Genomic DNA, 24,687 nt, shown 5'->3' on the forward strand with positions numbered 1-24,687 from the left:
TATTCAAAAGAGGCTTATATGTTGGTGTACCAACATAAAATTCAACCAGTTAGGGGTGAAAGATTCTGGAAAGTGTATCCCTCTCATGCGATGGAGCCACCAGAAGTACATAAAATGGTTGGTAGACCAAAAACTAAGAGAGTAAGGGAAAAGGATGAAGCAAGAAAGAGGGAGGGATTGTGGTCAAAAAGTAGAAAAGGACTAAAAATGCAGTGCACCAGGTCACAATAAAAGGAATTGTCCTCTGGTAAATTCATTATTCCTTAGTTAGTCATTTGTTACATTGTTTATTTAATAGTCTAATTACTATGTCACTTTGTTCAGCTTGAAAGAAGAGCACAAGTTCTTCCAGATGTGCCACTGTCAGCACCACAATCAAGTCAAGAATCTGTCTTCGTGTCAATTCCTGGATTTGTACCATCTCCTAGTGTTCAGACAAGCCAACCAAGTATTGAAGTTGCTAGTCCTTCAAACTTAAAGAGAAAAGCAAAGGACAAACATGTTGCATTTATTGATGAAAGATGAAGATGAGCTTGAAAGTGAGGATGAGAATAAGACAACAATAATTAGGCCTAGAGCAATATCTGAAGCTAAAACTAGGCTTCAAATGAAGAAGTTGCATTAACTACCAACAGGATCAAGGAAGATTAACTTCCGGGGTGATGAGAGTGGTGTAAGTATGCCTACCAACCTGCCATACTCACCAAGAAAGTTGACATGGAAAGGCAAATCATGTGTGACCTCAAATCAGTTGGCAATAGAAAAGGAGAAAGATTGGAAAACTGAATCCAAAGAGAGGCAAGCATTAGGAATGACAATTATGCATTATGCAGTGATTTTTGTTGGTTATGTAAATGCACAATGAAAACTTTTATTTTGGTTTTGTGAATCAGTCCTGAAGCTGGTCGTTTCAGTCTTGACACTAGTCATTTTGTGTTCTTATGTTTTGTGACTGGCCATGAATATTTTTGTGGGCTGAAAGTATGTTTATCTTATAAATCTTATGTCTTGTTGGAGTGCAGAATGTATGTTTTCTCTGTTTTCTGGAATCAGTTTATTCAGTTTCTGCGGCATAAGTTTATTGTGTTTCGTAATGGAATTACACTAGTCATTTTGTGTTCTTATGTTTTGTGGGCTGAAAGTACGTTTATCTTATAAATCTTATTTCTTGATGGAGTGCAGAATGTGTCACAGAAGTTTTTTCTTTGTGAAATCAATTTCATTATAACTTTCATCTTTATTGTTGCGTAGCATTAGCTCACTTGGTTGAGCAGCAATTCATGATTTTAGCTCTCTGGCATAACAGGGATAATGGTATATGCACAGGTCCTGTTGTCACTGTCCATATGTATCTTCAGCCCACTTATTATTTCTTTTCCATGAAATGGTAAAACAAAGATTTGCTTCTTTACTAGTGAGAGTCTATCGGAAACTACCTCTCTATCTCTACGAGGTAGGAGTAAGGTCTCCATACACATTACCCTTAATGAATTTGTGAATAAAGATCAAACAAAGACTTGATGATACATATATGAACCTGATTTTAGAGTTTCTATGGATTGCTAATTTGGGATGCATATATGGACTATGGTTCTGGATGATACACATTTGTAAGGATCATTTTCAGATCCTATGGATACTTGTTAAAGCATTAGTGATGCCATTGAATTTTTGCAAAATCAAGTGCATTCAAAACCTTAACATCCCCAACCATTTTCACAACTTAACTCTGCCAGAAGAGCAGCAGTCACAGGATTCAAAGAACTAAAGTATTGGTATAGTTTAAAGCAAAATATTCTTCAAATCTTGTCAAACTTCTAATACAACATTTTTACGCTAACAAATAATATAAAATTTTGTAAAAAGATTGTTCATTACATAACACCATAACACCAAAATAACACTTGTGCAAAATAATTCATTACAATCAAACTGCAAATTTCAAATATGCAAATCTCTTTCATTTGACAACAATATCAAGTCACTAAACTAACCTAACCGACTAATAATACTAATGTGACACAAACCATACTACATCATTTTTACGAATAGAATCCAATTCAACTTTTTGATTATGAATCATCATTGACACATGAGGTGGGAGTTTTTCATCGAACCAATTCAAATAACCACAAGAGTTTGATCCAAGACGACGACATTTGTAAAATCGGCATCCACCATTTTCAATGGTCGTAGCAGTAAAACATTTTGCACTCAATCCCCACTTACATGTATGGGATTGTAATTGTTAAGGAGAAGAAACAGAAGAAGATGTCGACATTGTTGAAGAGAAGAAACTGAAGAAGAGTGGCTTCAAATTGTTGGCCAGAAGAAACAAAAATTCTTACTTGAGTTCTGGTGAGCTTTGATAGATGAAGAAGAGAGGAGATTTGGCCAGAAAGTTTGAGTTCGGTGAGCTTCAATTGAGGAAGAAGAGAGGAGATTTAGATTGGAGCGTATGTTATGTTTAGGTTAAAGGAATTGGGGATAAAAGATGGGTTAAGGATTTGGGTCACTTTAATGGGTGGGTCTTTTGGGTGGGTTTAATTTTTTTTAATTAGTTTAATTAATTATTAGGGTAGCCAATAGGATAGTGACACGTCATAAATGAATTTGTTAATTGATGTTATTATTTAGGCTGTTAAAAATAAGGGCAAAATAGAACCTAAAGGTTGATGTCAAGGACATTTTAGGCCCAAAAGGTAGAAGTGTAAATTTGTTCCAATTCACGTAGTTGAAGGGTATTTTAGGCCCTTTTCGTTCATAGAATAACTAAGAAAGTGTCGCAAAATAAGCAAAGAGCAAAGAGAGAAGGATGGGGAAAAACAAAATTCATTAGCTATCAGGAAGTGAAAACAAGTACGATGCTGCCATTTTCAGCAGCATATGCACTATCGCCATTTAAAGAAACCATATCAGCAAGAAAAAGCAAAGGAAGCAATCAGAAAAGTGAAAGTCAAGCCAGAAGTTCCATGCGATCTCATCTACCACGATGGTCTAATGTATCAATCTATGAATGAGCATCGGGATCAATTGAGCAAAAAACTTTGAAAAGTTGTATCAGCATAAACAAGGTTGTAATGGTGCTTTCTGTTTTTAGAACCTGTTCCATCTAATAAACTATCACTAGATATCTAATGACATTTGTATTCTAATAAGGATAACAAATAAGATAGCAGAAAGGAGGTATGACAACGCTCACATATGCTGACAAATGAGGGATGACCCCCCAAATGCATCTAACACAACATGCAGAAAACACCTAATCATATTACCACTCTTGTTTACAAGTCAAGATTGTTTAATTTAGCCAGCTTTCTAGTGTAGAAGATCAAAGAGAAAAAACGTAAAAGTCAGTTGAACACTTTCTCACACAAAGGCAGAATTATCCTGATGAATAGCAGCACGTCAATAAATGTACTCTATTGCATCATGGTTCCTTAAGCCTTATATCTGGAAGGGGCTTCAGATCTCAGTGATGGTCTAGACAACAAATAAAAAACTGTAAGAATTCCCACCAATATACTATCACTGATCTATTATTCTCTTCCATGGATTCTTTGATAGTAAGTTCTTTGGCCTATGCCCCATCGTTTGTTACTCCTCATTGTTTATGTAAAATGCTTTATAAGATAAAACACGTTCTATTACTAAGAAAGATTAAAATATTACATCTCAGAAATTCAGAGTAAAGAAATAGGACACAGATACCATATTGCTCATAGCTGCAGTGCTATTACTACAGACCGAATATCACACCTCAGAAAGTCAGTCTAGAGTGATGGCATACCACGAAGTAAACAACAGAACATGGAACAAAATGGCCATAACAGGACAGACAGCAAGGCCATTACCATTCAATTGAACCTACATAAGCATAGCTAGACTAATTTCTCAATGGAAAACAACAAACTTTACAATTTCATATTCAAGCACACGACCATCTAGAGGGAGTAAAGACCAACAAGGGAAGATCATGATAAAGCACTATATCAATGAAAATGAGGTTTACATAACACGTCCAATGAAAGAACTATCGATATCCAAAAATGCAAGCCGCTGTTCCATGATTACAGTACTATTACTACAGACCAAAATATTGTTTAATAAAAATGAAAAAGTAAAAGAACAGTAAATGATAATTCATCCCAGCAAACCTAACTATCACTTCAGTGAACTCACAGTGTTAGGCTGCAAACCGCATAAATGACAGGACACCTTCCACTGAAGTCAACTTCACAGCTCAAACTCCTCATCTCGAAGAGCCATTTCTGCAGCCTCTTCTTCCTCCTCGTCAAGAACAAAGTACTCATTCTTCTCCTCTGGCCTAAACATGTAAAACATCACCATGTAGAACGCTAAACTGGCTATCTCCTCGGCAGCATTTGCCACCCATTGGTACTTATATGCAGCAATTGTCCTCAATGCGAACACAACAATCCTAGTGAAGTACAAGTATCCGATCACCACAATATAAAACTGCCTAAACAAAGTCAATTTTGACAAATTCCTTGCAGCCTTCCCATCAGTCTTTGATGTCTCCCTCAACGACCTAATCGACCAAACAATAGGGAAGATAATAGCACAACAACAAATAATATCAACAATCAAAAACACCTGATTCCAAGTCACCCAATCCCTAATAAACGGACCCGTTTCACCAATCACAACTGATGCCACATTAGCCAAAACCTGAAGCGGGATCACAATCATCAACACTTTCTTCTCCCTCTCTTGCAAAAATGGCTTCAAAAACGACCACCCAGTACCAATCAAAACAATCACAGTAAAAAGCAAAACAACACGAATCGACTGAAAAATGTAAAACAACACATCCCAACCATGAGCAGTACCAGTAACCTTAACATAATGCTTATCCTCCGCAGCGAAAATCAAATTCAATGCCTTCATTACAACTAAAGCAGCCATAAGCATATGAATCCGATGAACAGATTTCTTATTACGAATACATACAGACAGCCACAACCCCAAAAACCCAATATACACAAAGGAAAACAGAAAATACAACGTGGGAAGCTGAGTAAGACCAGCAGAAAGATAATCCTTCACTTGATTATCTAGATTATACAGTTCCGTACGAACATCCATGGATACTTTCGATTCAGGAGCACAATTCGCAAAGAAGAGAGAGTATTCATTAGGAGAAGTAACAGGGTAAGATCGGTTAAACGAAGAATTTGGGGGTGGAGAAAGATCACGGAAAGTAAACAACGAATTGATGAATTTGGAATGTAGAACACAAAATGTAGGGTTTTGTTGAAGTTCAAGAAGAACTTGAATAAGCGCTTCTTCCGATAAGAGAAAAAACCCAAGCCGTGAAGGGTCCGGCGTAGCTAAGGTAGAGATAACAGAGACGGAGGAGACGCTAATGGCGGCTTGACCCGTATGTGTAAACCCGAACCGCTCGAAGAGGATCATTGCACGTGGATCGGAGGAGATTTTCAGCTTTTTTATCTCGCCGGTGGTGAACGAGACAAGACAGAGGAGGAGAAGGAGGAAGGGGAGGGGTAATTTCGTCATTTTGGAAAAATGGAAACGCCGGCAAGTGCGGCGGGTCAATGGTGGTTCACGGAGGAGGACGTCAATGCCGGCGAGGATAACGGGCCGGAAAAGAGAATTGAGGGGATTTTAGGAGTAGGAGAAAATAAGGTTAGGGACTGAAATGAAATGAATAAAGAGTGAAATTTAGGGGAAGATATTAAGGAAATGACGAAATTAGCCTTTTGTGTTAGATCTAGATCTTGTTTGGAGAAAAAAGGTAATTATAGTAGTCTTTATTGTGAAGTAAACTATAGGAAATTTATAAGAAAAATATTTACGTTATTATTCTAATAAAGTCAAACTAAATTGTAAATATCGATTTGGTGTGTTTGATATGGATTTTTCAACAAAAAATAAATTATGATTACTTGGTCAAAATGTTTTAAAGAATAATATCTTAGGTTGGAAAATACGTTCTAAATACTAAAATTCAAAAGAATATTTTTTCTGAATTTGCAAGAGAAAATAAATTTTATATTGATGATAGGGTTGTTCAAAACGAAATCGAAACCAATAGCCCATATAAAAAAAGTTATTGATTTAATAGTTTCGATAACAGTTTTGATATTCATTTTTATATTGGGTTATTAGTGTTTGCAATAAATTTTAAAGTGACAAAAAATAAATTACAATCATAAATAAAATATAAAAAAAAACATAATCTTACTGATAAACATTGCGGGTACAAATCTGTTTATCCCTTGATTCTTTTCTCATAAGATTTATCCATAATTCGAGAGCCGTTTGTGACGTATTTTTCAAATTAGGATGATTTGAATTTGATCTCCTTATGAATATTTCATAAATTTGTGGAATATTCAAGATGCCTCTTTAAGGGAATATAGTATCATTTATATATGCATGAACAAGAATTTAGGGTTGAGTAGCCTCCAAGAATCCTAATAGAAATTGAATACGCCTTGTAGGATCACAATTAGAATTGAACACGTTTTGCAGCTTGCAGAGTCCCATAAATTTTCATTATGTACATATTATATTTATACCATTTGATGTATAAAGTCCTTGACTTAAGGTTTAGTTTCATATTTTTAGTTTTGACTGTCTCAAACTCTTGCTTATTCTACAAAGTACCAGTGTTTGCTATTACACTAGATGCAAGATGTCAACTTGTATGCATGGTTCAATGGTTTTTCACCTTATTTAAAAGTGATTTCAGTTATTATTTTTTGTTTTTGAAATTTTAACACCTAAATCAATCATAACTAATAAATCAATAATCAAAATTTATATTATTTAAATGTTAAATAGTAAAAAAATATCATATAAATCGGAACGGAAGTTATAAGAATTACATAAGCCTTACCAACTCAAGTTGGATTTCACCTTCTAGAACACGAGACCAGCTATCCATACTTAACTACAAGTTATCTTATAGTTTCACATCCTTCAAGACTTTTTTTTTTCCCTTGTATCCGTATTGACTCAAATAATTTAAATTTATGTATTGTAGAATTCATTTTTAGAGGTGATATTTTTAATAAAAAATTATTTTTTAAAGTTTAATTTTGAGATCTCTTGTTAAAGATAAGAAATTTCAATCATATCACTACGACTAGATTGGTTCCTTCATCTAAGTTCATCTCAATATTTGGATGTTTCCCAAAAATCACCCAAATTCATCTCATTGTTGTATCAAAATCTCTCAAATTCGAAATATGAACTTCTCGAAATGTACTCTATAAAATAATACTCTATTGGGAAAAGGGTAAAAAATATCCATCAACTTTCATTTATTAGTTGACTTTATCCTTACCGTTAAATGAAGTTGTTTTTATTCTACTATACTTATCATTTGTACCCTTTAATTGGATGAAAAGCCCTAAATTAACTAAAATTATCCAATTTCAATTAAAATCATCCAATTTTCTCTTTTAATCTGAATCCGACCCACTAAACCAAATGAATTCCTACCAATTAAAACTACAAACCCATCTCTCTTAGAGAGGTGCATCTGGGGTTTTAATTTTGTATATATGAATTTATTTGGTTTGATGGATTGAGTATTTTAAAAAAAGAAATCGAGTCATTTTAATCGAAATTGGATAATTTTAGTTGATCTGGGGCTTTTCATCCAATTGAAGGGTACAAATGATAAGTTTGTAGACGACAAGAGTAAGAACAACTTTATTTTAACGGTAGAATAAAATCAACTAATAAATAAAAGTTGAGAGATATTTTTAACCTTTTTCCCTATTCTATTTATTCAAAATGAAGTTCGTTTGGTGAATCCCAAAATTTGAAACTTGAAGCTTCAAACTTTATAATCAAAAACAATTTAGCTTTAATTTTTTTTATCTTGAATAAAATAATTTATAATCATACAAATATCTAACATTTATTTTTCTTTAAAATTTTATTTCATCCTTTCACTTTTACTTATTATTTTGGATTTTATACGCCCCGAGTATATAAGTTTTCGATGGAAGTGATGTGTTATGTGATCCTTTGAGATAATTCTGACAAAAATAAACATAGGAATTTATGACTGGTTGGTTTGGTTTTCCCAAAAATTCATTCAATTCCTCATCAACCCTTTTGCAGAAAAATCTTTGACGTTACATCTCTATCTGTAATTCTGTATCACAACTAATTATATCCCAAAAATAGCTAAACATTTGAGTTTTGACAAGGGAGAAGTATTAAAAAGACTTCTGAATTTATCACAAATTATTAGTTTTAGTTTTGAAGTATAATAATCTTAAAAAATATTAATTTATTTTGACTAATTAAACTTAGATACATCATCAATCTGGCATATGACACAACAAATGATCTCAAACTCTTGTAGCAACATGTGACTGTTAATAAAAAATAAAAAAAGTATTGAAAACAGGGTGTATTTCACTCATGTTGTAAGATCGGAAAGTATTTAACTTCAATTAGTTAAGTAAAAAGGTGTTTTACCCCTCAGAGTGGCCCATTATTTTGGGCTTGAGACTTCCATGTTGGAGGTCTCAAGTTCGAAACCCCTTTGCCTTTGCCAACGAAAGCAAAATATTTGCCTTCTGGATCGAGCTCGTCGCACCCACCTTGCTTAGTGCGGGTTACCTCTCCTGTGTGGTTTGCGAGTTATTGCATAGGAGCGGGAATTTTACCCTGTGCTCACCCAAAGGCTAGCAATTGCGAATTTTTCTTGTCATAAAAAAAAGAATGTGTTTTTAAAGCTAGTGTTTTCAATACTTCTCTCTTTTGAGAATGCACATTTAGATTCCTCAATAAATTTTTATTATGTTTCATAGACATTCGATGCTAATGTGATACATAAATTTTAAATTTGTTTAGATATCATTTTAAAAGTTGAAGTTCTTAAGTGACACAATAGAGATCATTTGAGATATCTAGATGTGCAACTAGTAAAAATCAAATTAAAATATTTATCATCTATTATGCTTAATTAACTTATGGTTTAAATCAATTTAATATTTTTTAAAGTTAAAGTTAAATATATATAATTATAATTCTTTTTATATTAATATGATGGAAAATATATTTTAAAATGGTGATCCAAATTTTGTATATAGTTTGAATTAAGTGCCATATAAATTACACAGAGCAAGTATAAAACAAAAAATTCGAAGAGAAAGAATTTTCGGGTATATTATTTTCTTCTTCTTCTTTCTTCAACCCCATTAAGCGGTGAGATCAATTTCGAATTGATCCACTTATATAATTGGAGCTTGAAGATTTTCTGGGCTACATTCAATTTATGTCACATTGAAAATTTCCATCTGTAAGTTTGTATAGTTTTTTTTAAAAATTTATTTTCATGAATCGTTCATTCTCATGCATTTGTATCGAAAAATTTCATTTGGGTTTTGTATTTTGAAGCTTATAGATATAAAATTTATGTGATTTGGATATTTTGAATTTGTAACATGTATGATCACACATTGCTATTATTTGATTCCATGCAGATTGTGGATTGGGTTGTTTTTTGATTTACGAAGAAAATTACATTGTAGGTTTAAATAATTGGAGTTTTCGATAATTTTGTATCTGGGGTTTTGAGTTTTTGAGGTGTGCAAATGAATGTGGTTGGTAAAGTTAGTAGCTTTATAACACAGGGTGTGTATTCAGTTGCTACCCCATTTCACCCTTTTGGTGGAGCAGTTGATATAATTGTCGTGAAGCAGAATGATGAGACTTTTAGGAGTACCCCTTGGCATGTTCGATTTGGTAAATTTCAGGGTGTACTTAAAGGGGCAGAAAAAGTGGTTCGAATTGAAGTTAACGGTGTAGAAGCTGATTTTCATATGTATCTTGATAATTCGGGTGAAGCTTATTTTATCAGAGAGGTTGTTGCTGATAATGTGAATGAGGTGAATGGGGATATAAGGGATTCTGCTAAAAAGGAAGAAGTGGATACTAGTGATCTTGATAATGTGAACAATAACGAAGGTGTAAAGGAGGATAATGACTCTAATAAAGCCGAGTTTTCATCGCGAGATGAAGATGTGACATTGGGTATAGAACGATTAGACGGGGGAGATTCCGATGGTGACAGGAGATCCTATGAGTTTCTGGACGAACAATCTTCTTTGGAGGATTCGGCTGTAGCAGAACTTAGTTCCAGCAGATGTGAGAACGCAGATAATGTTGAGGAGGTCCTGGAATCACAGGACTCCAGTTCTGAAGTTGTTATGGTGAGTGTGGATGGCCATATATTGAAAGCACCCATCTTATCATCTGAAATGAATGTGGAAGATGTCAAATTAGACACGCCTAGGTTTCATCTAGGTCCTGGTCAGGGGACAGATTTTTCTGATAGTAACTCAGAGTTCATCTCAGGTGAAGCTACATGGGCTAATGAGTATCTGAGTTATCAGGCGTCACCAAAAGTTGCTCCTGCAGACGCTTGCGATGTGAAAAAAGAGAGCAGTAAGGTTGAGCACCAGACAGATGTTTCTGAAGTAGATGGTCAATATCCAGTGAATCTGGACGTCAAGAATCAGGAAAATGGCAATGTGGAGATTACATCATGTGTCATTAAGAAGAATGCAGTGTCCAACAGCTGTTTGGAGCTCCAAGCGTCTGGCACACATGTTGAGAATGAGGTAAATCAGCCAGATGTGGTTTCTCCTGCGAAGATCCAGGAAGTCGTTGACGATTTAGAAAAGAAGCCTCCTGGGAAACTGGGAGACAGCAGTTCGTTAAATCCTGCTAAAACCCTTCTGCAAGGCGAATCAGTGATGGATTCTAATGGTTCTGACGGCTCAATAGACCATCAGGTTGTTAGTGATAAACACCCTGAGAAAAAGAATGATATATCTTTAGCAACTGAAGTAATACAGAGTGGCCAGCAAGAACCAGATGAATGTATGCAATGTGAAAATGTGAAGCATCTTATAGAAGCTTTTCTTAAAGGTACAAAAGCTGATTCAGCACAAATGGGGGGTCCCTCTTGTTGTTGAATACAATTGCAGACTCTCATTTATTTTTTGATTTATTGCAAATTCTCACTAATTTCGCACACTTTTAGTAATAGTGACAGGAGTAGAGATATCTCTTTGTGGCAGCTTGCTTCATGCTGGAATGGGTTCTAGTGCTGCTAGAGAAGCCTTTGATGCAAATTACATATCTGAGGAGGAATTCAAAAGTTCTTCAGAATCCATAATCAAGAACAAAAACTTAGTTGTCAGAATTCGAGGAAACTATATTTTGTGGGATAGAGCTGCTCCTATCATTCTTGCCATGGCCGAATGTGATATGGAACTGCCTGTTGAATGTGCTGATTTCATACCTGTGGAGTTGGGGGAGACCTCAAAATCAGGAGAGGATGGTAGTGAGATCTCTTCAGTTCCTTCTGGACGACGATGGACTCTCTGGCCAAATCCATTTAGAAGGGTTAAGACACTTGAGAAAAGTAACTGTAATTCATCAAATGAAGAGGTCTTTGTTGATTCTGAATCTGGTTCTGTGTACCAGCCTATAGAACAAACAGCAATCGCTCAAGGAGGCAAGGAATCTCCTCAGTTGCAACTCGTGAGAACAAATATTCCCACTTCCAGTCAAATCACATCTTTAAACTTGAAGGAGGGGCAGAATGTGGTAACTTTCATTTTCTCAACCCGAGTCCTAGGGGAGCAAAAGGTTTGTCGTCTTTCTTTCAATCAAAATATTTTGTTCTAATGACGTGGTCTACTGTATTTTTGTATTCTTATTTTGGTTGCTCAAGCAACTTTCTGAAACAGGTTGAATCCCATATATACTTGTGGAAGTGGAACGCAAAAATTGTTATTTCTGATGTTGATGGGACTATTACCAAGTAAGATTTTGCACTAAAATTTTTGGCCTTCAAAATTGAATGTTTGTGCATGCTTGCTAGAAATTGTCTTTTGCATACTTGAACTTATAAAGTCCTTTGAAGTCATTAAAGATTTAATGAATAAAAGTAGGAGTTCTGTCAAATAAATCGGGATGGACTTGGGAGTTTTTATTTTCTTGATCTGCTGCATAAAAAATGGAACGATTCTTGTTCTTCTTTTTAGACTACATATGGATTGTGCATTGTCTAAGTTACTAGATTAGCAGAAGTTCTGAACTCAGTTGAACATTGCTTAATGCATTTATAACCCTTATATCTTCCCCAAGAATATCTATAACCTTAAAAGTTTATGAGGCCATCAATAAAGGCTAAAGTCTGACAAGGTTAGATTGTGTTAAGTTATCGGAAATGAGTAGAACTGAAATACCACAAATTCTGATTCATGCGTAGTTGAGTTGAACAATGAGAAGATATTTTTTTGGGGTGCCTATTGAGGAATACGCTACTGTAAGCTTCATCTGATTTATGTGGGAAAAATATGCTTAGTGATCATTATTTCTTTAGAAGTAAAAGTAATAATCCACATTTTATGTTACTGTCAAAATTGACTATGGATGTGGATATATATGATAACATACCTTTGGGCTACATGTTTCATCGTCCAGGTCCGATGTTCTTGGTCAGTTTATGCCTTTGGTTGGGAAGGACTGGACACATTTTGGAACTGCCAGACTTTTCTCTGCAATCAAGGTGCTTCTTTCTCTAACCCACATTCGAGATTTTGCATTTGAACACTCCATTAGTTCTATAAAACAGTAATATTTGTTATGTGTCTAACTAGGACATGTGTTTGCTTACCCATTTTGATTGTGACAACTGACAAGTCACATTAAGAACCAGCTTAAGATTATTCATCAACACCACCATATCAGGATATCTGCTGTCTCTACTTTTCTACACAACTGCATTTTATAATATGTATCAAGTAGCATGCAGAATTCCTGGGCGAGATGCCATTGAGGAAATTAATAGTTCGTGGGAATTCCTGTCCAAATCTCTGAGTATATCGTGTGGTGGAATCTGTTTTATGCCATCTTTTTGTAAATAGATCATCAAAATATGTCTAAATTTGATTCTTCTAATATTTTGACCATCAGTTCTTAAACTGCTTCAAGTTCAATTAATTGTAGATTGGATTTTCACAGTTAGTTCAGTTGCATCTCCTAAGGAAGACTTATATGAAATAGCATGGGTGTCTGACACAAATGATGCTGAACATTTTTACCTCACTTCTATTTCACTTATATTGACGCAAGTTTTCCTTAATAGTTTATCATGGATACTAGTGTTGATATGTTTTAGCTTATTAACTGCAGGAAAACGGATATCAGCTACTCTTTCTCAGTGCACGTGCTATTGTTCAAGCATATCTGACCAAGAATTTCCTGTTCAATCTCAAACAGGTAATAGTGTATGCATTCATGAGACATCAGCCACACCAGTCCTAGGCTTCTGAATTATAGCGACATATTCTTCTGAATACCCCAGGGAACGAGTTGGTTGAAATTTCTCCTTAAACATTTTCAAATATCTAGTGGGTTTTATGGTGTTTAGATTAGCTTGACTCGTAACTCTCACAACTTGGCCTTTTCTTTTCATTACTTGTACTTTTCTCCTACTATTCATTGTTCTCTCCCTCTGTGTGTGTGTCTGTTTCTTTTCTTCTTGGAATAAAAAGAATCTCAGAGGATCATTTTGCTCATGATACTTGTCGTTCAACAGTATGTGCCACTTTGAATTTCTAGGATGTGACTTTTGTTGTCCTGTCATTGCTCTGCGGTCTGATTATCCAACAGATCTCTCTGACTATAAAGGTTATATGCTCTGTAGGATGGAAAAACCCTACCCACTGGACCTGTTGTCATTTCTCCTGATGGTTTATTTCCATCGTTGTATAGAGAAGGTACGGCCGTATCCTTCTAATGTCTTCTCATGCTTGTTGTCTGCGTCAAAGTGCTTGATCGGTGCATAAAAGTTGGACATATTTCTTGGTGTTTGTCCATGCTGAAAGTATTATAAATCTCTGGTTTCCTCATGGAATAGTTTACCGACATTTTCTGCAGGCGATTACATTGAAGAGCCTATATGCTGCTTTGCCACACCCAAAAAAGAAGAAGTGGCTTAGTTGATTTCTCTCTGTACTTGTGGTTATCTAACATATGTCCTCTTGAAAATTTACTACTCCCTGTGTTTCAATTTGTTTGTCCTACTTTCCTTTTTTAGAAACTCTTTAATTCCAACTTTTCACATGGCATTTTAAGACCACAAGATTAAAGGGCATTTTGGTATATTTGACATATCTTTAATTTACTACCACAAGATTCAAAAGTTTTTTTACTTTTTTAAACTTCATGCCAAGTCAAAATAAGGCAAACAAATTGAAACGGAGGGAGTGTTTACTTTTCTGGTAGGATCATGAGTATTTTGAGTTCATGTGGATGGTTGCATATGTTTCGACTTTCGACCATTGAGCAAAAGAATGCTTGTATGCCATAGTTAGCTCCACCATAGACTTAGCTATTTTCTCTTCTCTTGTTAAAAGGAAAAGATCTAGCTTGGAGTATGCAGATTATATTCCAGCTCTATAAGTTAATCTAAATCTGATGGGAAGTAAATACACTAAGCACAATATTTCTTCAATTGTATTCTTTTGATGTCCTAATTTCCATAACTCTTTCTTCATGTGCATTTGCTGATAGTCTGATGGAAACGTTGTTCCAGTTTGGTAGAGATTTGTCTCTTTTTCTGCCTATTATTTGATACCATGTCATCATTTTCAAAGTGGCGATTGAATGCATGTTGAAGGCAATCATTTTCCTACTTTAAGAAGGATTACATGTAATCTTATTCGATTTACTTCTTCCTTCTTTTCATCATGACAGTTATAAGAAGAGCTCCTCATGAATTCAAGATAGCCTGTTTAGAGGTATGCACCTCAAGCTGACAGTTCTTCGTGTGGACTCCAACCATTTGGTATCTTCTAATGGTTGTCCTTTCTAATGCTATTTGTACTTTTCAGGACATCAAAGCACTTTTCCCACAAGATTACAACCCATTTTATGCAGGGTTCGGGAATAGGGACACTGATGAATTCAGTTACAGAAAAATTGGAATTCCTAAAGGCAAAATTTTTATAATCAACCCAAAGGTTAGCAATCCCTGCCATATGCTTTGTTGTCAACTACAGGATTTGTTAATTAGTGTACAATGTTTGCCTAACATGTTAAAGTGGACTCACAGGGGGAGGTATCGATTAATAACCAAATTGATGTGAAATCCTATACTTCATTGCACAGTCTAGTTGATGACATGTTCCCACCGACATCCATGGCTGAGCAGGTCAGAAGCAATTTCTCATCTTCTCGTGTATTATCATCTCATTAGTTTGCATGTATTCAAGTGTTAAAAGGTGAGATAATTGATACAGTTTAGGGGTGAAATAGATGCAATGCTGTCACTTTTTTAATACCTTATCCTAGGCCCATCTAGTTTATCGAGGGATAGACGAGTTTAAAGAAGGGATGGAGAATCTTTTATTTGATCTTGATTTGATGTATGTGTTGCGATGCCTTCGTATGAAGGAGGATTGTGGGTATGGCAGATAAGCAGAACGACCCAAAAATGGAAGTATGAGGGGTTAAGGTTTAGCATTGTCAGATGCTGCAACAAAAACACCATATTCAATCCTTTAATTAGGCTCACATATATTGGTGTGTTATTTATGTTGTTTCAACACCTATAAATCCAAGTTAGAGAGAATTCAATTTTCTCTCTGTCTCGTCTTGTTCACCCCCTCCATTCCCGTGACTTTTTACATCTAACTTCACCGATAGATTTAGAAAGTTGACAACTATCTTCCCCACAAAATGTGTGTTATTTGCACAAATGATAAAATCTCTTGTTAGTTTTTATCCCCACCATCATCGTTTTGACTATTTGGATGAATACGTCTCCGTTCTTTCTTCAGTCAGTTTCCATTACAAACCACTGTTTCATTTACTGATTTATCTGGGACATTTGACTAAATTTGTGGTTTACTAAGTAGGCACTTTGCCACATATTTCTGGATTTTCATTCTGTTTGCAGGAAGATTATAACATATGGAACTATTGGAAAATGCCCATCTCAGACATCAATTTTTTGTAGAGATTTTGTCTCCATACAGATGGATCTATTCTGTTGATTTGATCACTTCTAGCTCTTTGAAAGGAGGGGGTTGCCACTGCTGATTTTTTGGTCGGAAAAATATTTACTCGCACCCAATGTTTCTACCAAATTAAGAAACGTAATACTAAGATATACGTACTAAAGTGAGAGTACATATCACTTGTGATGACAAAAGTTTATATGCAAGACGCTTGTCCTATCGTCATTAGTTTGATGTAAATGCCGGATGCAGTGAACTTCTTTTTTTCTTATTACAAGTGTATAAAAACGATTTTGTAGTCGTGGTCAATTCACATTGTCATTTCATTAAAAGCATAGGAAATAAAATTAATCGAACGGCGCCTCTTGTACTTTATGTGGTCTCCCCTTTCTAATTTCCTTTCTTCAACATTACTTGCATTTCTTCTATTATACGTAGTCAAGAATATTTTAATTTCTCATATACATTATGCCAATATTATTAAATACAAATCCACGATTTCAAGAAGATAGATGCACTATGATGAAAGACTGATATCAAAACTTTTCATTTGATGTGTTTTGTTTAACTGCCTCGTGAAATACTGAGTTTGAGTTCATACATCTATATTTAACCGATCCCAACTCCACACCAAGGCGCCAATGAATGGACCTTGCAGTGGGCTATGGCAGCAGAAACAATTTACCCTTTCTCTGCTAAAGTCTCCCAACAAGCTCTCCACTTTGAATCACCTAAAATCCCTCCATGTATACCTCCTCCGCACTGGCCTTCACCACAGCAGTTTCGCCGTTGGAAACTTCATCACCCATTGTGCTTCTCTTGGACTCATGTCGTATGCAGCCCAACTGTTCGATCAAATGTCTGAACCAAATTCGTTTGTATGGAATACACTCATAAGAGGGTTCCAACAGAATCATTCTCCGAAATACACCCTTTATTATTTTGATCAAATGCGGGTAAACAATGTACAGCCTGATAGATTTACTTACCCTTTCACCATTCGTGCTTGTTCAGGTTTACTGGAGTTTGCTAAAGGAGCTAGTCTTCATGGTCAGGTGGTTAAAATTGGGGTCAATTTTGATGTCTTTGTGGGTACTAGCTTGGTTGATTTTTATACTGCTATGGGGGATTTGAACATGACTAAGCAAGTTTTTGAGGAATTGCCGGATAAAGATGAGGTAACATGGTATGCGATGTTATCGAGCTATGTTAACAAGTTTAATGACATGGGGAAAGCTCGAGATTTGTTCGAAAAGATACCATGTAAGGATCTTGTTATTTGGCATACCTTAATCCTGGGATATGTCAAAGCTGGGGACTTGGAGTTAGCGAAAAAGTATTTTGATATAGCTCCTGTTAAGGATTTACTCATGTACAATACAATTTTAGGTTGCCTTGCCAAGAATGGTGAAGTTGAATGTCTCTTAAGATTGTTTCATGAAATGCCTTGTAGGGATTTGGTATCTTGGAATACGGTAATTGGAGGGCTCGTACGTGATGGGAGGATTAATGAAGCTATGAGATTCTTCTATGAAATGGAAAGAGTGAATTTATCGCCTGATGATGTTACCCTGGCAAGCTTGCTCTCTGCTTGTGCACAAGCTGGAGCTCTGGATACTGGGAAATGGTTGCATTCATATATTGATAGGAGGTGTTCTGAGTTAAATGCTGTTATTGGAACAGCGCTGGTGGATATGTATTGCAAGTGTGGTGATTTAGGGAGTGCTGCGGATGTCTTCAATAAGATGTCTGAACGTGATGTTGTAGCTTGGAGTGCTATGATCATGGGGTCCTCAATGAATGGGCAAAGTAGAACTGCGTTGAACTTCTTTTACCGTATGAAAGATGAATCTGAAAGACCAAATGATGCGACAATTTTGGGGGTTCTGTGTGCTTGTGTGCATGCAGGGTTGGTTGATGAGGGAAAGAAGTGCTTTTATGGCATGTCTGAGGAGTTTGGGTTAACACCAAAGTTGGAGCATTATGGTTGTATGGTTGATCTCCTTGGTCGAGCTGGTTTGCTAGATGAGGCGTATAGTTTGATACAATCTATGCCATATGAGCCACACACGGGTGCCTGGGGAGCCTTACTAGGAGCATGCAAGATACATGGAAATGTTGAGCTTGCTGAAAACGCCATAGAACACTTGATCCAACTTGACCTTGAGGACGGGGGCTACCTCGCAATTATGTCCAACATATATGCTAATGCAGGAAGGTGGGAAGATGTCTCAAAGGTCCGAAAATTGATGAAGGAAAAAGGCATTGGTAAATCGCGAGGGATTAGCTCCATTGAGGTTAATGGGGTAATACACGAATTTGGTGTCCAAGAGAAAAAACACCCTCAAGCCAGAGAAATATATGATATGATAGATGAGATTTATAGACGACTGAAGAGGGCAGGTCATGTTGCAAGCACCAGAGAGGTATTTTTCGACGTTGAAGAGGAGGAAAAGGAAAAGGCTCTGTTCTTCCACAGTGAGAAAATGGCTGTTGCTTTCGGACTTATTGCAACTGATAAAACAACTATCATTCGTGTGGTGAAAAACCTTCGCATTTGCCCTGATTGTCATGCAGCTATGAAGCTGATTTCTGCTAGCTTTGAAAGAGAAATAGTCATTAGAGACCGTCATCGTTTTCACCACTTCAAGAATGGTGTTTGCTCTTGTAGAGACTATTGGTGAAAATATACAAATCCTCCTTCAACCATCATTTCTCATGTCAGTGCAAATGGAGAATTGCTAAACAAGATCCCGAGAGGCTAACAATCAGTTAAAACAGTATGTAGAAAGTTCGATGATATAGGTATTCTCCTACCTAAGACAGGCTATGAAACAATGTCATGGGCGATTTCTTGGCCTGGTGTCATGGACTGTCCCGTCCCCTGGTGTAGCTAACTGACAAGTGCGCCTGTGACTATGTCGCCCCACCAGTCACACACCTGTGCCCACAGGCCACAGCACCAATCAGCAGGCAGTGCCCTTAGCACCAGGACACACTTGCCTCGTAACCTATTACCCTGTGCATAGTGCATACAGGATGAAGCCAAAGACAAGGACACACTCTCTCCAAGTGTCGTAATCGACCAACCTACCCTTCTAATTCACGATGTTGTACAAGTTGCATTGAGTCCTTTGTACAGCCACAGTTCATATGTTCATTTTATAGCTTTACATTTTTAGTACGAGTTTTTCTCTCCATTTTTGAAGCCATGGTTTTACATAAAAGACGTTATCATATATTCATTTTAGTTTTCTGAATTTCTTATTTCCACAATTTCCATATTCAGTCGAAAAATCGAGAAAAGAAACAGCATTTAACTTAACAAGATGATAGTCTGAGATCAAACAGAAAGAAATACACCAACTAAGAATAAGGCAAAATTTTGTCGACAAAAAGAATTTAAGAGAACTGAAAAAAAGAATAGGGGACAATATATATTTGCGTTAGTAGAAATTCAAATATTATGCACTTCTAGCACAAACAAAAACCTTCTGCAAATAGTGCTTGCACCATTTTTCTGTGATTGCTTTCTCTTCTCTTCATCTACCATTAATATATCCAGCCAGTTACCAGAGACGAATTCGTTAACAAAACTGCTGAAATGCAGCTTCAGTATTTCCAGCAACGACCTACTGCAACCGTTCACTGTTCTTCGTATCTTGTCTGAGATAACACACACATACACACATACTCTGAAGCCACTATAGCTTGAATCAGAGAGCAAACATTGGATTTAAGTCTGAATCAGATAATTCCGTGTGAAATGAGTTGGTTCTAGTCCTTGTAAACTTCTCCCTCTTCCTGATTTTGCGAGTTCTTTTAGACTTCACAACATAATAAGTCATGGCACCTAAAACCCCTGCCATTATGATCCCTGCTACAACTGTAACAAAAATTGCAGCCCATATATTACGCTTTCCAATAACTACATAAGAAGCAGATACAAAGGCCAGATTAGTGAAAACCGCGGCCAACCACATGAGTTTGTTAATCACTCCAATAACCCTTTTCTCTGATTTTGTCTCACCCCTGACTACTGTGATTTGTACAACCACGACAGCCAAGGACGTGAAGAGTGCAAGAGCATTCGTGATATAGAAGATCTTAAATGCAGGGGTGTTGGACGCCACAGCGTATCCAGAATCAAGATCACCACCAGGAACTGTGAATATAGCAGCAAAAGCTACTGTTGCGAAAAGAGAGGCAACAATAGTTACAGAATTGGTAGCAGTGTTAATTCCTTCTCTGTGGAGCTTTTGAAGCTCCTTTGCAATACCAGTCATGTTCTTGTTAGTCTTTCGAGCTTGTTCAAGCTGGGAGTGAACGTTTTTCTTAATTTCTGTCACAGTCTTCCTAAGCTCATCTCGCGGCTGATTCAATTCATTGGCTCTACAAGCACCATAACGTGTTAAGCACTCTTTTAGTTCTGTCGATTCTTCAGACATAGGAAGACCTTCAGCTATGTCTAGAGCTGTTTTGTGTTCTCTTGTCAATGCATTGACATTTGTGTCGTCGAGCATCAAGAGTTCTTGCACTATCTGCAGTCATATAAAGCTAAATTCAAAACCACAGATTCTTTAATGCCTAACATTACCAGTGCCTTATAAAGACCAGTTTCATTTGACAAGCTATGTTACATTCAAAAGCTTGACAACTTCTTATCCTTAAAAAGGATGGAAAATCCAGAGAAACCTAATGGTTGTTTCCTATTCCTACCTGAACAACTAATCGTTGAGGTGTGTTTTAATACATAGATGATGATGATAGTGCAGGTAGGAAAATAGAACAACTGATAGTTGAGGTGTGAAACTCACAAAAAAGTGATAGTTCATGTGTTTTTGACCATTATCTCTAAAAATTATTCAAGAATGTCTAAAAGGTGCTTTAGGGATCTCTACAACGTCTAAATAAAAGGCGTTTGACATGACGCAGAGAGAAAGGTTACTCCATAGTAATAATTTGAACTCCTATGGTATCTTAGCTACACCTAGTAAGACACAATGAATCACATCCAACAGATGTATCTAAAACGAAATTTGAGCGTGCTCAAATCAAATCAAACCGAAACTGAGAGAGAAAATATTAAGATGGTCTTAACCCTTAGGCCAGGTAAAACAATGAATCACAGCTTTACGCCANACAAGCTATGTTACAGTCAAATGCTTGACAACTTCTTATCCTTAAAAAGGATGGAAATCCAGAGAAACCTAATAGTTGTTCCCTATTCCTACCTGAACAACTGATCGTTGAGGTGTGTTTTAATGCATAGATGATGATAGTGTAGGCGGGAAAATAGAACAACTGATAGTTGAGGTGTGAAAACTCGCAAAAAAATGATAGTTCATGTGTGTTTTTGACCAATATCTCTAAAAATTATTCAAGAATGTCAAAATGCTTTAGGGATCTCTAGAACATCTAAAGCATTTGACATGACATGGAGAGAAAGGTTACTCCATAGTAATAATTTGAACTCTTATGGTATCTTAGCTACATCTAGTAAGACACAATGAATCACATCCAACAGATGTATCTAAAACGAAATTTGAGCGTGCTCAAATCAAATCAAACCGAAACTGAGAGAGAAAATATTAAGATGGTCTTAACCCTTAGGCCAGGTAAAACAATGAATCACAGCTTTACGCCATCAAAAGTAGTTAAACAAAGCAATAGTGATTACCTCTGACCGCTTTTTCCGCGTGGCAATATGTAATGCAGTATTGCCAAACTTATCTGGAAGCATTACAATAGCTGGATCTGCTTGCAGAAGCAACTTCACCACTTCACAGCTAACGCCTTTTACAGCCATGTGTAGAGCAGTCTGTCCTTTCTTATCAGTTCTTCTTGCCAGTTGTGGATCCTTTTCCAGCAATGCTTGAACAATATCCACGTGGCCTTGGCGTGCAGACAAATGTAACGCGTTTTTTCCATTAGATCTTGATATCTCTAACAAGCTAGAATCCTTGGAAAGCAATTCATGGACAACTGATGTATGCCCTTTTGTGGCTGCAGATACAAGAGGAGTTGCATTTGATTGAGCAACTGTCTTGCTCAACTCTGGCTCATGCTCCAACAGTAACTTAACAATAGCTGCAAATACATTTTCCACGCGTTAGCAATTAAAATTATAAATTCCTTGGATTCGAGTGATCTGATTGATTAACTTTTGGACTAAATAAATTCTTTTTCTTTGCCTTTTCCTGTAAAACTAGTTTTCAGACACCAGAAAGCAATGTCGAGTGATTTGCTTCGTTCTTGACCTCAGATCGTTTGCTTGAATTTGAAGTACCACTATTCCAACAAAGGTATATTCCATTCTATCCTGGAAAAACATAATCCAACACCTCGGGTACTTTGAGAGGATTAAGTTCCTTATGAACACACAGTAAATTCTGTGGGCTCGATTTTATTTATTTTTTGGTTTGTTTTAATTTGTTGTTTACCTTTTATGCTTAGAACACTGTACACTCTTAGGCTTGACTAAAATATCTCCATCCTTGCAAGTACAAAATCAAATACTTAGACGGACAACTGGAAGCTAAAATATCATTTTATGATAACATCTATTCAACAAAATATTCAGTGTAATTCCATAAGTGGGTTCTGGATAGGATGATATGTATGCAGCCTTACCCCTACCTTGTGAAAGGTAGTCGGTAGAGAGGCACATATAGAAAATAATGGAGAAAAGAACAATAACAATGACAACTAGTAAGGTAAATGAAGCAAAGAAAACAATATAATAGTAAAATCGAAGAATACAATAGTAGGAGAGTTACTAATAATAATATTGATAAGGAAAACTAAAAACGATTCTTCAAATCCATATACAATTTTTTATTACCTTGATGACCTTGATTAGCAGCAATGTGCAAGGGATCAAGACCAGAACGATTCTTCGTTGTGATCCCTTCCTTTGTACTATAAGGCAGCAACTCCTTAACAACATCAATATATCCCCTTTCAGCAGCAGTAAACAACGCCGTTTCGCCTAATTCATTTACCTCATTCACCATTGCTTCCCTTATCTCAGCAACCTCTGCATCAAACTCCGCCCCGCTCATGGTTTTCAACATCTGTGCATCAATTTCCCCTAATATATCCCTCACAGCACCCACATCCCCACGCTGAGCCGCGAGATGCAGCTCCGTGTCGTTGTGTCGCCCTGTCACCTGCTTCACATACTTTTTCTTCCCTGTTGGATCCATCCTTTTCCCTGAATTCGATAAAAGTAATGCTTTCCCTGAATTTGACACAAACAGGGCTTTCCCTGAATTTGATGGAATCAAAGCTTTGCTTGAATGTGACACCACAAGTGCCGGTGCTCGTGGCGATGGCGACGATGATGGCTCGCCGGCATAATTCATGTTCGAAATTGGATGTGGGGCCGGAGGTAGCCCCATTTCCAGATCCATCAAACCTGAATCACAAAAATTAAAATAAAAATAAAAATTACATACACAATGTATAATCCTATAATATAACAATAACAACGTCTCAATCCCAAACTAGTCGATTCATGCATTACCTTGTTGGTTGATGGAAGACATTATAGATTTATTTTTTTATTTTTATTTTACGAGTCCATCAATGGAATTTTTATTTAGAAATGGAGGAAATTAGGGGCGACGGCTGACGGAAAAAGGGAAGTGGGGGACGCCGCCGGTGGTTAAAACGGTTAATATGAAATGATGTTGACGCCGCCGTAGTGATTACCATATTCTTAACGACCAAAAGGTTCGGATTTTGTTTGTTAGTTATAATATTTGAATTCTAACTTTTGAGTTTTTTTACTTTAGTGGCTATTATTAGAGTATATAATTTTTAGTGGTGGAGTGTAATTACACTTGCTCATAATAATATTTTTATATAAACAAACAAATTATATGTATCATTAACTCTTGATTAGAGTTTTCAGATTATTAAAGCTTTTATTTTTTTAGAATGAAAAATATTATATTGGGGGTGTTGGGCTAATTCTTGAGGTCTCGACTCTCGAGTTCAAATTCTCCTAGAAATGGACCCTATAAAATACATATATACATATATTATATAAACATGTATATATAGAGCGAGAAGTAGTAAATCATTTTATTTCGCGTTTTGGCTAATGTTTGAAGTTTGATTAAAAAAATAATTGTTTTTCCAATATTGTTATAGCAGAGGTAGAATGCCCATCCATGAGTGATGAGCCATATCTAGCTAGGTAGATTCCAATTCTGGGAACTGTCAATTATGACTTACAACTTTGTTTGGATGGTTGTTACGTACCTATTATATTGTATCGCATTATTAACTTAAATACAATATTTTGATTGTTTCTAAACTAATTTGCTGTATCTCTATTGCCGATTCCATTATTATGTAATGAGATGGAAAGTTTTATTAAGTAAAGACAGATTTATGTGATTGCATATATATTATATGATATATTATGAAACAATATAAGACTATCATCTAAACAAGTTAATAATGCTTTTTGAAAGTATTTTATTGTGATCAATAGTTGACATTCTCTTACTCAATTATACGCTAAAAAAAACTTGTAATATATGACGCATTGGAATTTGAGTAAACTAAACTAAAAACCTTGAAATATGACTCATTTGTAGTATATATTCCTAAATCACAT

General features: G+C 36.1%; 4 protein-coding genes across 5 annotated transcripts; 2 read left to right on the plus strand and 2 right to left on the minus strand.

The window, feature by feature from the left end:
• Positions 1 to 4,020: 4,020 nt before the first annotated feature.
• LOC125864703 (protein CANDIDATE G-PROTEIN COUPLED RECEPTOR 7-like) lies at positions 4,021 to 5,766 on the minus strand. Its single transcript, XM_049544741.1, has one exon. It carries the CDS (start codon positions 5,539 to 5,541, stop codon positions 4,237 to 4,239), a length of 1,305 nt encoding a protein of 434 aa, XP_049400698.1. The 5' UTR covers positions 5,542 to 5,766; the 3' UTR covers positions 4,021 to 4,236.
• A 3,401-nt stretch (positions 5,767 to 9,167) lies between these two features.
• Positions 9,168 to 16,386, plus strand: LOC125866034 (phosphatidate phosphatase PAH1-like). Of its 2 annotated transcripts, none has more exons than XM_049546315.1 (11): positions 9,168 to 9,313; positions 9,498 to 10,947; positions 11,063 to 11,673; positions 11,775 to 11,848; positions 12,514 to 12,598; positions 13,225 to 13,311; positions 13,739 to 13,811; positions 14,791 to 14,834; positions 14,928 to 15,056; positions 15,149 to 15,247; positions 15,995 to 16,386. In XM_049546315.1, exons 2-11 carry the CDS (start codon positions 9,609 to 9,611, stop codon positions 16,052 to 16,054), a joined length of 2,601 nt encoding a protein of 866 aa, XP_049402272.1. In that variant the 5' UTR covers positions 9,168 to 9,313; positions 9,498 to 9,608; the 3' UTR covers positions 16,055 to 16,386. The 2 variants fall into 2 exon arrangements, with proteins under 2 accessions (XP_049402272.1, XP_049402273.1); XM_049546316.1 differs by having other exon boundaries at positions 11,069 to 11,673.
• A 310-nt stretch (positions 16,387 to 16,696) lies between these two features.
• Positions 16,697 to 19,725, plus strand: LOC125864105 (pentatricopeptide repeat-containing protein At2g29760, chloroplastic-like). The gene is made up of 2 exons (XM_049544036.1): positions 16,697 to 18,712; positions 19,621 to 19,725. Exons 1-2 carry the CDS (start codon positions 16,697 to 16,699, stop codon positions 19,723 to 19,725), a joined length of 2,121 nt encoding a protein of 706 aa, XP_049399993.1.
• LOC125866303 (ankyrin repeat-containing protein ITN1-like) lies at positions 19,496 to 23,660 on the minus strand. Its single transcript, XM_049546642.1, has 4 exons — positions 23,584 to 23,660; positions 22,900 to 23,475; positions 21,736 to 22,145; positions 19,496 to 20,596 (listed from the first exon to the last, which is right to left on the minus strand). Exons 1-4 carry the CDS (start codon positions 23,603 to 23,605, stop codon positions 19,772 to 19,774), a joined length of 1,833 nt encoding a protein of 610 aa, XP_049402599.1. The 5' UTR covers positions 23,606 to 23,660; the 3' UTR covers positions 19,496 to 19,771.
• Between the last annotated feature and the right edge of the window lie 1,027 nt (positions 23,661 to 24,687).

Source organism: Solanum stenotomum, chromosome 5, assembly GCF_019186545.1.
Source record: "Solanum stenotomum isolate F172 chromosome 5, ASM1918654v1, whole genome shotgun sequence".
Taxonomy (NCBI): Eukaryota; Viridiplantae; Streptophyta; class Magnoliopsida; order Solanales; family Solanaceae; genus Solanum; species Solanum stenotomum.

What these genes read in the sequence shown, in the direction of transcription:
- LOC125864703 (XM_049544741.1), bottom strand. Translation starts at nt 5,541, where the DNA reads ATGACGAAATTACCCCTCCCCTTCCTCCTTCTCCTCCTCTGTCTTGTC.
- LOC125866034 (XM_049546315.1), top strand. Translation starts at nt 9,609, where the DNA reads ATGAATGTGGTTGGTAAAGTTAGTAGCTTTATAACACAGGGTGTGTAT. An exon ending in TCCATCGTTGTATAGAGAAG is followed by an intron (nt 13,812 to 14,790) that starts GTACGGCCGTAT and finishes TCATCATGACAG; the next exon opens with TTATAAGAAGAGCTCCTCAT. An exon ending in TCAAGATAGCCTGTTTAGAG is followed by an intron (nt 14,835 to 14,927) that starts GTATGCACCTCA and finishes TGTACTTTTCAG; the next exon opens with GACATCAAAGCACTTTTCCC.
- LOC125864105 (XM_049544036.1), top strand. Translation starts at nt 16,697, where the DNA reads ATGAATGGACCTTGCAGTGGGCTATGGCAGCAGAAACAATTTACCCTT. An exon ending in TTCACCACTTCAAGAATGGT is followed by an intron (nt 18,713 to 19,620) that starts GTTTGCTCTTGT and finishes TAATATATCCAG; the next exon opens with CCAGTTACCAGAGACGAATT.
- LOC125866303 (XM_049546642.1), bottom strand. Translation starts at nt 23,605, where the DNA reads ATGTCTTCCATCAACCAACAAG. An exon ending in TGCTAATCAAGGTCATCAAG is followed by an intron (nt 22,146 to 22,899) that starts GTAATAAAAAAT and finishes ATGTATTTGCAG; the next exon opens with CTATTGTTAAGTTACTGTTG. An exon ending in CGCGGAAAAAGCGGTCAGAG is followed by an intron (nt 20,597 to 21,735) that starts GTAATCACTATT and finishes ATATGACTGCAG; the next exon opens with ATAGTGCAAGAACTCTTGAT.